General features: G+C 41.8%; 1 protein-coding gene across 1 annotated transcript in view; it reads right to left on the reverse strand.

The window, feature by feature from the left end:
• The window catches only part of arvcfb (ARVCF delta catenin family member b), a gene marked incomplete at its 5' end in the record, with an annotated part of 127,848 nt that overhangs the window by 77,522 nt on the left and 32,447 nt on the right, over window positions 1–17,879 (reverse strand). The window contains 2 exons of the mRNA XM_083903192.1: window positions 6,172–6,192; window positions 7,016–7,174. Coding sequence (XP_083759318.1) covers window positions 6,172–6,192; window positions 7,016–7,174 — 180 coding nt within the window. The remainder of the gene's footprint in view (window positions 1–6,171; window positions 6,193–7,015; window positions 7,175–17,879) is intronic.

A 17,879-nucleotide genomic window follows, 5' to 3' on the forward strand; every position in this document is an offset into this window, starting at 1 on the left:
CTTCAGCTGAGGCAACTCCTTCTCTTCCATCTCTGCTGCTGTCCGACTGAAGAATCACAGAGAGAAACACTCCTCCATCCACGGGCTCTCCGCTCATACAGAAACCAATTTGCTGTGCAGTGAATTCTGTCCTGGCCAATAATTGGCTATTTTGTCCGCGGCTATAAATTAATCATCAAAATTAATGAGGTTGATGAAAATAAATCGTCATCAGCAGGGGGTGCAGGTCTTATGCTGTCCGTGTTTCTGCATGAGAAGGTTCATTCGTACTCGACACTCGCAGATTGAGTTTCTTGTAAAACAATCCAAAAAAAACAACAACACTGGACTCATTCCCATTTCTGATAGATTTCATTTTCAACAGCAACCAACGTAATTGCAATAATATGCTTTCTTAATGTTCCCATCAAGGTCAACATTTTGATCTCAATTAGGAGAAAATGCAAAGGCATGTAAGAGCATCAAGAAACCACAACGACGCAGCACGGCAGCACAAACCACACAGCGATTGTTCACAACAACATCCTCATTAACGTGGTTAAAACAAACAGAACTCTTCACTGTCCTTGGTTCTTGATTACACACTGGCTGTGAGCCGCATAACAAAGCCTATTCCAGGCAAGCCAAGGTTCATTTCCATGTTCGGAGTAATTATTGAGTAATCTACATTTTTTTTTTTTTCCTGATGCCATTCTCCCTCGGCTTTGCATGGGTAAAAATAAAGACCTCACATTAGCTAAATATAACACGTACGGCCTTCTAATAACAAGCTCACTTCCATCTTCTTAATGCCCAGTGGTGCATGTTTTGATGTTCATGTCATGGGCCCTGCTCATAACCTTTGTCTCTCAAGAGGACTGCAGCAGCTGAATGTCAAACCCTGCATGAAATGGTTACATAAACATGATAAATGTCATTTAGGATTTTTTTTTTACTTTTTCCTGCATGGGAATCCAAATTGTCATGAGTAAAGTTACGCCAAAATGCTTTTTTAAGTTATTCTTATCTGATCGTTTTATCATCTTTTATTTTCAACAGCATCATATTTATACCATCAAATATTCTATTTATTCTGGCTCCCAGAACTAGAGGCAAATGCAGCAGCTTGCTAGTCTTCATATGCCCGGCTGCTTTGTACTCATGCAGCTTTTTAGGCAATTCGAAAGGGCTGCAAAGAGAAACGATCACGCAGTTTTCAAACACTCTTTGAAGTACGCTGAACTTCACACGGCATTAAACTGTCATGCAAGAGAAAACGGTGAGGAGGAGTTGGTAAAAAAAAAAGCCTCTGTAATACGCTGGAGTGGGGGGTAAACACGGCTAAAAAGAGAATTGGTAAAATGGTGGAGAGCATGAAAATGTGACTGCGTGTACATGAGGATATACTACGCTTGTGTGCACATGCATGGTAAGTCTCTGAAACAGGCAGCAAAAACAGGCAGTTAGACACAAAACTTTACTGTTTACCAAAGCTGGTAAAAAAAAAAAAATGGAGGGAGCAGGCGTCAAACTATCCACTTTACAGCATCGTAAGACGTTTCACAGCCTCTGTGGCGTTCACTTTACTTCAGTGCATAAATGTGATACTGTGGCCCGAGGTTAGAGGGAAAGCATGAGGGAGTAATTCATGTCCTTAAGCAGGCTGTGATTGTGGAGACTGTGATTCATTTTTAGGGCATCCACATGGATCAGTCATGACAGACTATATGACTATTATGATAGAAAGTATAAATAAGGGTGGGGGGGATGAGACCCATGTGTCAGGATTTGACTCGACTTACTAAAGTTATGAGTCACAATCACTGAGTGGTGTGATGTGCTGGGTGATTGGTTGTGGTAAGTGGTAAACAAGTGCGTCAAATAATTCTTATCAAATAAATTAAACCACACAAATGTTCATGTGTAACTGCAGTGCGCTAGAAAACGTGCTCCCTTCCATTGTCTGACATGACTGCAATTCACTCATGAACAATAAAGACTGAAACTTTATAATGTACATAATGTTAATGCTCGGGTTACTGACATACATTTTGAATATTAAATCTACTGCCTTTCAACGGCAACCCTACACCAATTAACGTTCATGGTTAATAATGGAGAACATCCATTTCAGAGCTGCAACTAACGATTATTTTCATAATTGATTAATCTGTAGATTATTTTCTCAACAAATGTCAGAAAACGTTGATCAGTGTTTGTCAAACCTGGATATGATGATGTTTCTCAAATGTCTTCAGCAAAATGTTTCAGTTTTAATGTTTTATTTGTTATCTGGGGCAAAGAAACTAGAAAACATTCACATTTAAGAAGCTCAAACAATCCTAAATCCTGTTTTAATCGTGGAAAAGCTTCAAATCGATTAATCGATTGTCAACATGTCAATAATCGATTAATTCAAGTAATTGTTTCAGCTCTAATCAATTTTACTATGTGATGAAAATGGATGAGTGACTTGAAGGACACATGCTTACACTTATTTCTCTGTGGCAAAAAAAAAAAGTTAAGCAAACTTCACAGAATTCCTCCCCTAACTGCCGTCGATGTACTTACTACCCTCGCCTTAAAAAAATAGTTTGGGACAGCCCCAGTGCCTGTGTTGGAGGAATGGTTGGGTAAAGCTTATAGCAAACTGTTTCACATCACGTACACTGAAAGGATGTGCATTCACCCTGTTGCCGCGTTCCTCTGTAATAGCTTGGGAGTTGTGCTGTATTCAGGGAGGAGTAAATACCTTATTACCGCCTGCTCAAGTCTGGCTCCCCAGTGTGTGCAGGGAAGCAAAAGAGCTTTTATTTCTTTGTGTAGTGCGCTTCGACTCTCATTAGCTCATATCCAGAGGAAAGACGAGGGAATGCCGCTTTTATTGGCTCAGCTCAGCTCTTCCGCCAACATGACTGGCGGTCCATTCGAGGGCTGGATGAGTTCCAAGAGACGGCACAGCATGCTGGGACAGGAGGACGGACGCGGATCTAATTGACCAAGTACATGTGCTCGGACTTTACACACACGCCGTGTGTAGACAACACTTCCGCTATCATCGCTGACCTCAAACAAACCTTGACCCCCCCTTCCAGACATTCTCTCATACAGAGCAACCCCACCTGTTCCTTTCCAACTATCCTAACCCCAGTATTATTGCTGATACTAAATCAACGAGAAATGTGTTTACCACAGAAAAAAAAAACTTTTTTTCTGCCTGCAAATCAGGCAGATGGGTGAAGCTTCTGCGTTTCATCTTCCAGCAGTCAGATAGGGGATAACCATCAAGGGAAAGGAGTGCGCTAGCATTAGACAGTATGCCAAGAGTTTGGCTCTCAAGAACAGATAAGAACATAAATAAAAGTGAGTCGCTGCAAAATGATGAGAGAGATAGAAAAGGCGGTGTGTGTGTGTGTGCGGGGGGGGGGGGGGGGGGCAACACATGAGAGTGAGTCAGCCAGAGGATATGCAGGGAGGAGAAGAAAAAGAGAGAGGAAAAGTGAGGAAGACACGTGGAGAGGTGTCTTTGTGCATATTCTCAGCTGGATGAGGAGTTCATCACAGAAACGCTGAATTCATCCAGAACTTTAATCTGCGTCCTCATTTGATACACGACCCGATTCATCCTCACAGCAGGACGGTCGGGCCTTCAAGAGCGTCTTTCGTGGGGCAATTCGTGCACACGGCATCTCAAAACACATGCTTCACAGGTTGAAGAGGTGCTTTTAAAGACAGTGCTCCTGTAGAATCCATTGTCAGCAGGCAAAAAAAATCCTTCAAGCTGCTGACACGACTCAAGTTACTACAGAGACACTGAATTAATTAACCTTAACAGAGACATTGGATTGTCAGCACCACATTTCCCTGACAGCAAAATACAAAAAAGTTGCTGCGTATAGGTGAGTCCCATTCACGAGCATCCTCTGGATGTTGGGGTCTTAACCCATTGATGCCAGGAAAGCATTGCCGCATTTCTACCATAGACGCCGGTAAGGCGGATACGTCATTTTTCGGGGGGTATAAGGGTTTCTCGCGACATTGTTTTGAAATTACTTCGCACAAACATGGAGGACTTTGACAGCGGAGAGATAACTGATAACTTCGAACACGCTGAACAAATCGACCGGGATTTATGGTTAAGACATAATTACATTTGAAGACGACGAGGTCGGCGATAATGAGGATAAATACCACCGTAATCTACGGAGTGTTTACAACCGAGCACAAGGCGTGACAGTGGATTTACCTGCAGATGCCGCTGCGCTGTAAGCTCTATCACCGTCACATGTGATGCAGTCTGTTACAGTCATTACATGCTGTTCTTGTTCTTCACACTCCATCAGGACACAATCAAGTTGATATTACTTTATGTTCTTACTGTTTTTTAATTGAAAATAGTTATTCACTTTACTTTTACATTTTTGTATCTAAATAAACTCAATTTCACAGGAAAGCTCACAGTGTAAGCTCTCAAATACTTTTTGAATTGTGTTCCTATATCTGCTACAGAGGCTGAGAAATCAGTCATTTAGTGGGCATTGAAGCTCAGGTTTTAGAGGCATTTTTTCCAGGCGCTTCAGGCCTTAATGGGTTAAAGTAAGATGGGCGTCTCCATTTAAAATAATGCATTTGTGCATGCAAAGGACACCGCGTGTGAACGGCCCCTTATCCTTCCCTTCCTCAGCAGCATTAGTGTGATGTGGTCGTGTGATGCATGTACACCAAAGGAGTTCCTAAATCATATGAGTGCGCGTGCGCGGTTGTGTGTGTGGCCTAATACCCTTGCAGAAAAAAGGGCTGTAGGGCTATACCAGCCCTCCCTGGTGAGGCTTTTTAATTACAGTTTCACCGTCTCCTGAGTAGGAGCTCCACACAGCACTCTATCCACTTCTCTGGAAGGCTACAATTGCAGCAGCTGTTCGTTGTAGCTACACACACACTTACCAAAATACTGCAGATAATCTTAGAGGGCATGCCTTAAAATGCAGAGAAAATAAGTAGGTGCTTCCAAGCCCCCACGTCACCTTCTACCAAGAAGTAGATGTGCTGGATGTTTCTGAATGAGGAGTTTTTCTTTTAAATATTAAGTGAAATGTGGACTGACTCCAGAAACACAATGAACAAGTACACACTGGTGTGATGAGGGTGCAGATTAGTGATATCACAGTAGTATTATTTTCTCATATTGGGGTTGACCCGCAGGGAAACACCTCTCCACAGTACTGGAGTATGGAGTTTGGCTGCATTAAAGGAATACTTTAGCATTTAGCTTTGTATTACTAGAATAGGGGTAGAATTTTTGAAAAATTGTGCTTCCCAACCTCAGTTTCCCCTGAGTCGAGAAATATCTTCATTATTTTTTGTTACGTGCCCACCAGTGGCACTCGGTCCTGTTAGCGTAACCGTCAGCAAAGATGGCGGACACTGTTTACATTCTGTAACGTTACGTGCCCACCATTGACACTTGGTCCGAGGCTTGAAAATGCAACACTAATTCTGCACTTTTTGAACCCACCCATAGGGGGACGGGACCTCATTCCCAGAATGTAAATAGTGTCCGCCATCTTGGCTAACATTTACTCTAACAGGACCAAGTGTCACTGGTGGGCACGTATCAAAGAAAAGACTGAAGATATTTCTCAACTCAGGGGAAACTGAAGTTGGGAAGCACAATGTTTCAAACATTCTACCCCTATTCTAGTAATATAAAGCTTAATGCAAATCGGTGAAGTATTCCTTTAATTGTCATATTCCTAAACCTAAGCCCAGGAGGCAGTGACAGTGCTCCAGAGTAGCCATTAAAAGCCATATAAAAAGCAATTTCAAACACTTCCTCAAAAATATCTCATATCATGGTAATGCTACAGGGATATATTATGTGTTATTGTCAATGCTATTTGTAACTCCTACAGTGTTTTTAAGGGATGCTGAAAGATAAGTCCCAGAAACAAAAACAAATGGCAACAAAAAGATCAAGCAGAAGGAATAAGGAAGACAGAATGAGTCTCATCCCAGGACGTGGAAGCAGCAAGCAGTGACTTGAACTTTAAAGTATAGACATATAGGAGCATTATTCGGCATTGTGATGAAAAAGACTTGTGTTAGGCACTGCTTGCTGTAGCCTGAATAGTCGGACATAAAATGGCAGTGTGGTAATGTGGCAAAGCCGTACTGTTATGAAAGTCCACTCACCTTCACGTTGGCCGATACATCCTTTTGGAAAAAAACAACAAAACATAGTAGAGGACAAATCAACAAAGGAGTATTCAAAAGGCACAAAACTGGGGATTTGGCTCGTAATAATACAATAACCAAATAAACAGAGCCATGAGAGGGAGATGAAACCACTCTGAGCTTTGGAATTATGGGATTTAGAATTCTCAAGGATGGAAACCAGGGAGTTTGAGGTAAAGAACTGTGCGGCTTGAAAGAAGTGATCGACTTAAACTACAATCAAGCAGTGTTGAAACAGTTCAGAAGGAAGGGGGCACAACAATACAAACGCTCCGGATTCCTGCTAATGTGTGAATATCAGCCTCATAAAGTATAACACAGGTCAGAAACACACAGTGAATTTCTACTTACTTATATACTTATATACTTCTTACTTATATAAAAAAATAATTGCCAACATTGTCATAGAGTATATAAACACAATGTGGAAGTATATTAATCAGTATCATATAAAAACAATATGCTTGGCAGTGAAAAGTGTTACTCTTAGGGATGCATGACATTGGACGTTTTGCCAATATCCAATAGGATGATATATTGGGAGTGTTTGTGCTGATAACTGATACTGACTAGATATAACTTGTCTTTATTGAGCAAAATAAATCAATCTAAATAACATAACAGTTGTCAAGGGCACCTGCACTGAAGTCAAGGAAGTAGCAGTTTATTTAGCCGAATGTTGTCATCATTATTCATTATTGGCAGATCTCCTTGTGTGTGATCTTGAGTGTTTTTCGATAATATCGTGCCTCCCTGGTTACTCTCTGTTGTAATTCACTGCTTGGTGCACCTTTGCGTTTACCTTGGTTTCTGTGCGCCGCGTGGTGCCGTCATCGGAGGTGACCACCGAGACGTGGGAGGTGGGGGTGCCGGGGTCTTCCTCGATGGTGACCGTCTCCTCCACCACCTCCTGGGGCTCCTGCATCATGGCCAGGGATGTGGCGTTGCTGGGGCTCTGCTCCTGCACAAACAGAGAAAATAACGTTATAAACACTACTGCTAAAAAAAATTTCCCGAGTAGATACAGAAGGAGAAAATAGGAGATTTTCTATTACATAAACAGGAAGGTGAAACCTTAAATGGGGCACTGCAGCCAGCTACAAATGACATTTAAATACAGCAGTGGAAAATAGAGCATGAATAAATGCAGTGAGAATGAAGGGAATTAAATATATCTTACATCATTTGCAACATAGAAGTGAATGAAGTGTTTGTTATACAAAAATATCTACTCTCACAATTGATGTATTTTAAAACAATACACTATCAAACATATGCAGACCATCAAAAATGTGTACATTTGCATACATACTTTGGATACCTTTTATAAAGAAATGTTGACTTTAAAAGGAAAACACTACTGGTACTAAAAGTTGTGGTTCTGTAAGAGTCACTTTCTCATTGTCACAGTACTTTCAGAGATTGTGTTTGATTGATCCAATAGACAACAATTCCTCAAAAATACACATGAGGGCTGTTACTCTGGAATAAACACTCTGTGAATGGGAAAACACTGACAACAGGAGAAAGCTCCAACAGCTTTTAATTAAAATGTAATTATGTTACATCAGTTCTGTTTTCAAACATAGAACAGATAGTCAAGGCAAATTTCTGATATTATTTACCAGAAACAGATCGAGTGCAACACTATTTATTTACCCGTGGATGAGAAAACGCGCTCAGAGCGCACAGATGTCCCTGGAACACAGATATTTATACTTATGAGCCAGCTTACAGAGAGTTACGGTTACTTACTTAAGACTGGGGGGTGAAAACAAAACTTGTTGAGGAAGAGAAAAATCATGGTTATAGTTCCAGAAATACAGTTCCCTGAAATAAAAGTGGGGCACCACACAAAGACATCCACCACTCTGTTGCCTTAGGGCAAAACAATACGAGGTTCCAGCGCCCACAATAATGCGTCTGTGAGCACACATACTCTTGACAACGTCTGTACAATAAACAAGTAAGAAACGATAAGAATACTTCTATTTTGTTTCTTGTCGCGACAGTTCATGATTTATTTAGCCCCACTATTATATCCACACCCTGCAATGCAGCGTAGCCAGCGATTCCTCACCTCTCGAGACTGCAAACTGAGTAAAAACCTTCTTTCAAGGAGCGCAAAGGGCCGGAGGACTGTTTTTGGTTCACGGTTCTATGGGAGGCCATGCATTTGAAGGAGAAGCATCCATGGGTTTAGGATGAAAGTGAGCGTGTTGAGTCCCCAACTGACCATGTGTGAACATGTGAGAAAAAAAAATGCTGCACATCCTGCTGATGTAAAATGATATGAAGTCCGTGGTCAGCGGTGCAACGCCCTGGCATGGCACGCTGCTCTGCGTGAGTGCATCAAAATTACAGCTCTCATAATGTGGTGGGGAAGGAAAAGCATAGGAGGTAATCACTGATGACCAAAACAGCATCGGGCAAGCAAAGAGAGAGGAAATCTAAAGTAATAGAGAGGGTGGTAACGGAAACAGCTGGAGTAGGATGTTGTAGTGGAAACATGGGGAAAGGGAGAAGCAGGAAGTCTTATACTCCAGGTAGCTGTAGTGGCCATAGCCTTTTTTTAAAGGATGTTTGTGTGCACTTCCTGTTCCTTCAAACTGCCTGGGGAATTGAATTCATATACCGTCTCTGACAAAACGACACCAGCTTTATCTTCATAACACACTTATAAACGTCCTCATATTATAACATTATTACGGCACAGACAAAATAATAGTAAAAGGAAACAGATTGTGTTGCAGTGTGAGTCAGAGTCAAGGCCAAATTGTTGGTGCTGTTTCTTTACAGTGTTTTCTTCAAACACTACAAGGGAGAGCTGCGGGGGGATGCTTTGTGAAGGAATGTCTGATTGTCTTCACATCTTTGAAGACACTTCAGTGAATTGTTTTCCATTGATTGGCCAGTTCATCTCAGGCTTCAGGGCCCCACACCGTCCTCATTGATCTCCTCACTTTCTTGTTGATCAGTCAAAAGTTTGCACACCAACGCCAGGGATCTTTTTTTCCTTAATGCTACAACTCTCCAGTCTCTCCATATCCCCCCGCTAGGAAAAAGGCATGGGTTTGCATGTTTTGTGTGGGTGCGCCTCACCTCCTCCTGCAGCAGCACACAGAATATGAAAACCCTTTACCTGCTCCTTTCCATCCACTAAATTTGAGTCAATTAGCAGCCTGAACTGAGCCTTGTTAGGTCATTACACTTGCACAGAGGTCCCATTATTGGGGTTAATGACTAGGAAGGCAACCTGCTGCATAGAGAGAGGTATATTTTTCTACACACAACCACTGATGAGCTGCAGAAAATATATTTCTTACAACTGACCTCAAGCTAAACAAGCAAGACTCTGTCGGGAAGAGCATTTCGAATGGTATTAAGAAAATGTCAGCTGTGATTATTGATCTCCAATCAACAAACCTTACTCCTATTCAATTACGGATGTGATTTAACTTTGTCACTTGGTGCCCAGTGCTGACAACAAGGGTGGATAAAACCTTATTTTATGAGTTGGTAATTGTATACAAAGCTGGCGACCTGCCCAGGGCGAATGATGCCCAACAACATCAACGGTGATAGACACCAGGTCCCCCTGCAACCAAGGACACGCAAGGATAAGCAGTATGAATGGGTGGACAGGCTGATTGTACACATTACCCGTTTATATCGTGCAATGTTCCAAAGACACATCGACATTTTTATTGCATTTTTACAGCACATTTCGCAACTAAAATCAACAACACAGTCACACGACAGGGGGAAATGTGCCATGAACGCATGTTCTCCTTATGGTTCTTATAGCATGATTGCTCTTTCTCCTGCACAGGAGGAGGCAGTGAACAAATGAACATTAGGTCACCTCAGTCCTGGACCAAACAAATGTCGTGTCATTTCCTTTAAAAGGCTCAATTAGTGAGTCTAGAGGTGACTCCGAGGAAATAATAAACTATTCTACTTCATCCAATCCACCATGCAACCTCTCCTGCATATCAAATCAAACACTTTTTAAACTCATAGCCAGCAAACAGCGGTTGATCTGACGTTGATGTTTTGACTTGGGGAGCCGTCATTCCACTGCAATAACAATTCAGCGTAACGACACAGAACAGATGAGCAGATTTATTTTTAGTTTTTGAACGATTTTGGTCACATTTTGCTGCACTGTGAAGACTGATCTGTCTTATTTTGATTTTTTTTTTTTAAAGTTGAGGTGACAGCATAATTTTGTCAAAAAATGAGTTAATATTCATGATCTCATTTAGAGCTAAATAATTCATCACTTCACTGTAGTTCTCAGACTTCAGCCTCCATTTGTTACAATCTGCAGTGTCACCATTAGATGTCACACATTCCTATACACTGGCACTTTAAATCTATAACCAAGTCAATATCGAACGCTTGATTTATACTGTAGCACAAACTAAATCGCAACATCTGCCAGACTCTAATCATGCAGTACTATCCTACACTTTTTACCATATGCAAAGTTCTTGACAAAGTGTTTGGCAGAAAGGCAGATGGAAGAGAAGACAGAGAGGATCCTCAGAGGTTTGCTGACAAACTGGCATTTTGATCTAAGCTTGACGCGGTGTCGCTCGTTCACCTTCCCTCGCTCTCTCTCTCTCTCCCTCGCGCTTCTGGAGTTGTAACTAGACGATGCCGCCCTTAAATAAATGATTAAAAGCCGTCTGGCTACGAGCTAGCATGGCTGTCTGCTGGTCCCAGGGGAACGCGAGAGGCTGATTCAGAGTCGAGGGGGAAGCTCTGAAAAGTATACCCTTTACTCAAGGGCAGGAGAAGTGGGGCACAGTGAGTTAATGGCTAATCTGGGAGAGATGAATGATAACGAGGCAGAGGGGTACGAGAGATAAAAGAGAGAGTGCACGCATGGAGATCATGTGGAAATGACTGGAATTAGCCAATGGAGTCTCTCAAATACATATAATATAATATAATATAATATAATATAATATCATGGGTGAATTGAGGGCTGTATCGCCTCCTAAATATTGAGATTTTCCGAGACCACCCTTGGGAGCAAGGGCTACCCAGGATGCATTGCGTGTTTTCACATGACAAAGATGGCGGCGAAAGCAGCGAAACGATTACGCTACAAATTATTCTGCCCCCTACAGTCTGAAGACGTATCTGCATTTAAGGGGTGTCCCATTTCTAAGTGACAAAATAACCCTCAACACTTGGTTTTGAGGGCCAGTTAAGATTAAAGGTTGAGCTTGAGGGTTAAGATAGGAATTGGAATAAGCCCCATATCATATCATATAATATATATTCCTACAAGACTAAAATATATTGTAACATCATTGTCTGACACATCAGTGCCTCTAAACAATACTCTAGACAAGAGCCCTGCAGCAATCTTCAGTGGATTATATTTCAGTACAATAGACCACGCAGGGAGGACGCAATCTCTACTAACTAAACTAATCTCAACTGAAACAGATCGCAGTGCTGACAAAAGAAACAGGAGGAGCACACAAAAGCAAGAGATGAAGCGATAGAGTGGTGTCAATTAGCGGCGGCCTGCTATCTGCCTTCAATCCACACCCATTCGTCATCTGCGTTCAATAAGCTGCTCGGTCCAGTCTGAGGTTGGAGAGATAGTAAAGTAAAATGGTGGAAGTGGAGCGAGAGCGAGTCCACAGATATGCCGTCCTCAATGCAAGGACAGCGTTGTAAATATTGAACCACAACTAGACTTGACAAATGGAGGAAATAGTTCCTGTCATGTGTACAAAACACTTTGAGTGTTGTTTTTATAATGATCCATGTAATTGTTTTAGATGAATGAAGTTGTCCCTGTTAGTTTATTTGTTAAAAAAAATTATAGATTATTTATCATTTCTTGTTGGTCTATGTCATTGGTTCTCAAAGTGCTGCCCGCGAGCCAATGGCGGCCCGCAGAAACATTTCTTGCGGCCCCGCAATGAATTCCAGTTGATAGTTTTAATCCAGGAGCTACTAAGCTTGTTAAATGTTTATTGGACATTACTGGATACAGACCAATACGTGTAAACTGTAGAACTGCAATCTGGTCATTAAAATTATTACAAATGGGATTTCTTTCAGTCCAATGTTGGGTTCCTAAATTGGCTCTCAGGTATCAACACTTTGAGAACCCCTTCACTAATGAGGATTCCACGTAATTTTGTTTTACATCTTACAATGACAATAAAGATAATCTGATTCTGATTCTGAAATGCTGGTGTTTTGTCGATTTCATTTCTTCTTCTTCTGGGTCTGGTAATCCTTTTCTCACCAGTTTTTATTTACTAACTGATATCTACACTGCCACGTTTTGTAAATACCTTAGCTTGAGGAATATGAACATTTCTCCACAAACCCCTTTTCTATCAAATGTTTTTGATAAACTCAGTGATCTGTGGACTCCAATACTGTTGCACTGAATTTCCCAGCCATACGAGCTCTGCCCTCGCATCCACCGGCAAGTTTCTGTTGAGAAAAGTCCACACACCTTTACAATCCTCTGAAAGAAAACATCTTTCACCAAGTATACTGTAGAAGGAGTAAGTTAGGACAAATATCTCACTCTCTCCAATGCAACCTCAGTTCACAGGAATTAGATTTGCACAGTCTGATCTGTGGGTGGGAGCCTGTGGGTAGTTTCAGGCTAACACAACAGAAGCTGTCTGATCGCCACCTGGAGTCACCTTCCTTTCAGAAACACACACATGCCCAGTCTTAGGCTGACCCCTGTGCAGTGACGTATGGGGTTTCACTGCTGAGACATGCAAGCAATCATTACATGGTTCTTGCAATTAATCCTCCAGCAAAGACTATGTGGCTAACCTTGGGTTGTACAATTTCCAATTAGCCTCTTTCTGTTTCTACCACCCGCACTTCCAGCAGCTCTCCACAGCAAAGGATCATATGATGGAAGTTCGAATGAGAGGGAGGGAAAAGACAGTGTGAGAGCTTAGTGCACTAGAATGATCCATGAAAAGAAAAAACTGTAATCTGTGATTGTGTTGTTTGAGGGATGAAGCTGTGGCAAAAAGGAAGTCAAGTGGGAGAAAGAGGAACTATGGAAGCTGACAATGCATGGCCAAGGCCCAAAACAGCACATTTTCCCAGGGTAAAAATAAGGGAGGAGGGGCTTTCAGTCACATCCAAGGCCAGCCAAGTAGGCCTCATCTCAGTTACAGTCAGGGCAGAGGTCCTAGCTCTCTGGAATGATTGGAAGTCCAACTGACCCAATGCTAATGTGGTGGTGATCTTTATGCACACTCTTGGAAGTAAAAGTGCTAAGTAGAACCATAAAAGGTTCTTCGGCTTGTCCTCATAGGAGAACCCTTTTTGGCTAAGAACCCTTTTAAAACCCTTTATTCAGGAAAGGGGTTTTAAAGGGTTCTCTGGATCTTACTGGAACCATTAGTGTTACCAAGAACCCCTGAAAAACCTTTTCTTCGGGAAAGGGTTTTTCAGAAGCAAATGGTTCCAGGTAGAACTTCATCCCTTGTAGAAGAACACTTTTGGAACCCTTATTTCTAAGAGTGCATTTGTGCATTCTTCAAATCTCGATATTGTTTAATTAACACCGTGCAGGGCCAAAGCAAACAAATATCCACAAAAATGGCTGTAGGGGAGAGGGCCAAAGCCCTGATGATGCAGTGGTGCAATGGGACCTTAATCTCTCTGTCTCTGGCGACTGATCCTGGGCCAAATCTGGATTTCTTTCCCTCTCTCATCTCTTTCACGGTTGGCCTCTTGGTTTCAGACGCCTGGATCATTTCCCACCCTGGTAATGCTTTTTCTACCTCTTCCCAGAAGCCCCCCCAGTACTCCCCCCCCCCCCCCCCCCCCATCTGCGCCCTTTTGTTCCTTTGCAGCAGCACCTAGATGAAGGGACAAAACTCGGGTTAGACAGACTGCTTGACACCCTTAAAGACTGAGACCACCTCCACAACCTCACAATTCTCACAACCGACAGCGAAACTAAAGAAACCCCGCAGCTAAAGCTTGATTGCTTCCTTACAGGGAATAACGACTTCATTTTCCCACTGCAAAAGGAGTATCTAGAGACACGTAGAAACCCTAGGTCAACCCTTGGCAACACGCGATACTACCTTCATCTCAAGAAAGTCTGATATTCCCATTCCAAATTTGAGATGTTGGGTAATTTCTTACATATGCCATCAATTATACACACAGGCACGTGCAAACGCAGTCACATGCTACAAATGTTTTTCTCACAACACAAAATTACTCTCAATATTGAATACAATAGTAGCTCTCAGAAACAAGAATACGAGAACAACTAGAGTAGAAGGAATATCAATTGTGCAGAATTTAAATACATACAAGGGAGAGGGGCGTGACAGGTTTTTTAAAAAAGGGATGAGAAACTACTTGGAGTGTGGAGAGAGTAAAACTGAAACAATGAACCTTATAGAGGGAAGCCTAATGTCTGACATCTGATTATTTGGACAGCGGGTGCGGCCAGAGAAAAAGAAGGATTCAGAGCTATAGGAGCGGATTCGTGGTAACTGACTGATGGTGGGCGGGGTGACGGGTGGGTGGGTTTACTGTGGTGGGTTTTTGGAGGGTGCCCTGCCCTCAGCCTCTGGATCACTGTCAGCACGACTCTGTCAGAGGACCAGTGATTGCTGTGCGTGGAGGCGGCTGTGAGGCAGAAGCTTTGCCAGAAGCTCAGTTCATGTGAGGTCCACTTGAGATTTAGGGAGTTGGAAACGAAACATATGTTCCGCTTCCTGAAAGGCTACCAGTGCAACACTTATTGTTCCCCATGAAAACCTTTCTACAAAAAGTGTCTCCATGTGCAGCCACAGGGTTCACCGTTTAGCAGAAATTTACCACCCCCCTTTCTGTGTCTCTTGTTTAGAAAACAGTAAAGCCTGGAGTGGGTATAATGTAGGATATAAGAGGCTTGGCAGCATGTTCTCACTGTTTTAGAAAAAATACTTAATGTCATCCTGTGGGACCAGGATATGGAGGGGAGTGTGGAGGGTTTTCTACAAGTAGAGGGCAGGATGTCATCAAAACAGCACTATTTCTTAACATAATGCTACAACATTTTGTCATGCATTCTAAATCAGACCCACTATGGCATCATTTGGGTTTTTGCTGATCTTAAATCACAGAAATGGCATATAAAAAAAACTTTATTCAATGAAGCCTTCTTTAGTTAGGACATTTTTGGACCAAATTAAACCCCCAAATCTATTACAGAAAGAGTCCAAGCACTCCAAAGCACCTAGGCCATCACCAGAAATGTGCTTGGAAAGCAGCCGCTGTGCACATAGATAACACCTTGCAGAGCTAATGCCGTCCATCACAATAAAAAGCGACTGATTTTTAAATATGTACTCAGTCAAACGTGATTAACCCTCCTGTGGGGACATTTTTACAACCTTGTGCCAACCACCTGGTAAAAGATTGTGCTCATTTTGCGGGCAATGGCACGGTGTCAGAGCCAGAGGCAGAGGACAAGTTGCAAGAACTGACAGATGGAGAAATCCCTGCCAATTTACTGCTAACCTTCAACAGGGGCGTGAGATAAGAAAAAGGCGGATGTGTGTGTGTCTCATAAAGGAGCTATTGTGCTGTTGGATAAATCTATCAGGAGGCTTAAGCTATGGCCCAGTTAGTTTTATTTATGATTCTTCTTTCTGTCAGATGAAAAGAAATGTGATATTGCATCAACGCTGACCTCCTCTGCTCAGGAGGCCCTTTATAGAAGTGCACGTCCGTCTATGAGCGTACAACATGTCATTGCAGTGATTCCATGTGAAAAAGACATATTTTCAAAATTGACAGATTTATGTATTCCAGATTTTTTTTGTAGTACAGGTGGGGAAAAGAAACTTGATTCGTGGATGTATTGTAATTAGAAGAATTAGTCATCCATGCTGAAAAATCAATAATCAGATTTTGAAAACAATTCTGCAGCACAGCTCTCTCATTATGGATTATTGATGCATGTTGATGCATTAATAACTGTTTCGTAATTGAATCATAACTCCATGTATCGTAATCAAATGGATTTGGGAGGCACCTAGAGATTCCCACACTCAACTGTACCTCTTTATAAACCACCTTTATTTCTTGTCTTCTGCATAAACCAATCAACAGCTCTGATTTAAAGGTGCATTATATAATAAATCTAAATCAACTGGCCATAAAATCCTCCTAATATGTCACAGAGACTCAGGAATAATGTTCATATAACAAACTGAACTCACCAACAACAACAGTACAGACAAAATATTTGCATTAAAAAAAAAATCTTTTGCAGACTGCAAATCATGTTTATGTTTTGAAATCATGTTTTGGCTTCATGTGGCGCCACCTACCGCCATCTACAAATCATTGCAGTCAGTAGAGTCTCAGCTGCAGAGCAACCACAGGTTGGCAGTTACATCTGAGCTACAATGGCGGAGAAAGAACGAAACCTAAAAGACCTCGGTATTTTGAATTTGAGCGTAGTAACCGTTTTTGGCCACATTCGTACATATGGCGCCTTTAAAGAATTAAAAATGGAACTCTGAGTGATGGACAACAAACTATTTCGACCAAACACTTAGTTCTGGTAGAAAAAGGGCAATTTTCAGTTTATTGTTAAAAAGGACCACAGATCTAAAAACTGTTGGTGAAACTGTGGGGAAAATAATTGCGTCCGAGTCGGCACAACAAGCATTTTAATGATCTAACTCGTAATGGCAACGAACATTTGTAGGAGGAAGGCAAGGCCACCATTTCTGCTCATGATGCATTCCATCGCCTCCAGAAGAGGTAAACATGGCTAAATTGGAGCTAAACAGAATCCGTATTGGCTGGCTACAGACGACACCGTGTCGCAGTTAAGGTTTTTAATCAGAGATTAATCGTGCCACAAAAAAACAACGGCTCATTTACAAGCTAATGGAAACAAGTCCACCTGATTTCCTGTGAATATTGAGTGGATGATAAAAATGCAGAGGAACAATAGACACAGCTCTTACTCTGGCGCTGTGTTCCTGTGAGTGTGTGAATCTCTGTGTGAGACTGGGCGAGCAAGAGAGAGTCTTTTGAGATCGCTTTCAAAGCTGCAAGCGGATCATGAATATTTTAAACTGGGCAGATATCTAAAATATAGTTTTTGTGCCGTGCCTTTTTTTTGCATGCGAAATTAGCACCGAGTACATATCCGTCAAGGGCCACTGTACAAACATAAATAGTGCCTTTGAAGATGAGGCTTCGTCACTATGAAGTGTGGATTTCTTTACAAACATTTGTCAGGTTAATTAAAAACGGCAAGAAAACTGCATAATGAATTATTCGGTGAGAACTTGTGAGGCCGTATGCTGCGTAACTGTTGTCATGATGCAACCAAATCACATACAAAGTCAATGCAAAGAGACATCACAAACATCACTCACACATCAATCATCGGAGTGCTCCAATGGATGCAACGGACACAACGCAATAGATGTGTTACACCGCACAAGTTGGAATATTTCAATGTGTCAGGAGATTTAACAACGCCGTTTCAGTCTTGGATTATGGCTGGATTATAGAATGTGGTCTTCCTGAACTCCAAGACACTTCTACTGTCACTATTCCACCTAACAATGTGACTATCAACGACTGTGACTATCAATCTGCTGGAAATACACTCATTT

Source organism: Microchirus variegatus, assembly GCF_963457635.1.
Source record: "Microchirus variegatus genome assembly, chromosome: 16".
Lineage (NCBI taxonomy): Eukaryota > Metazoa > Chordata > Actinopteri > Pleuronectiformes > Soleidae > Microchirus > Microchirus variegatus.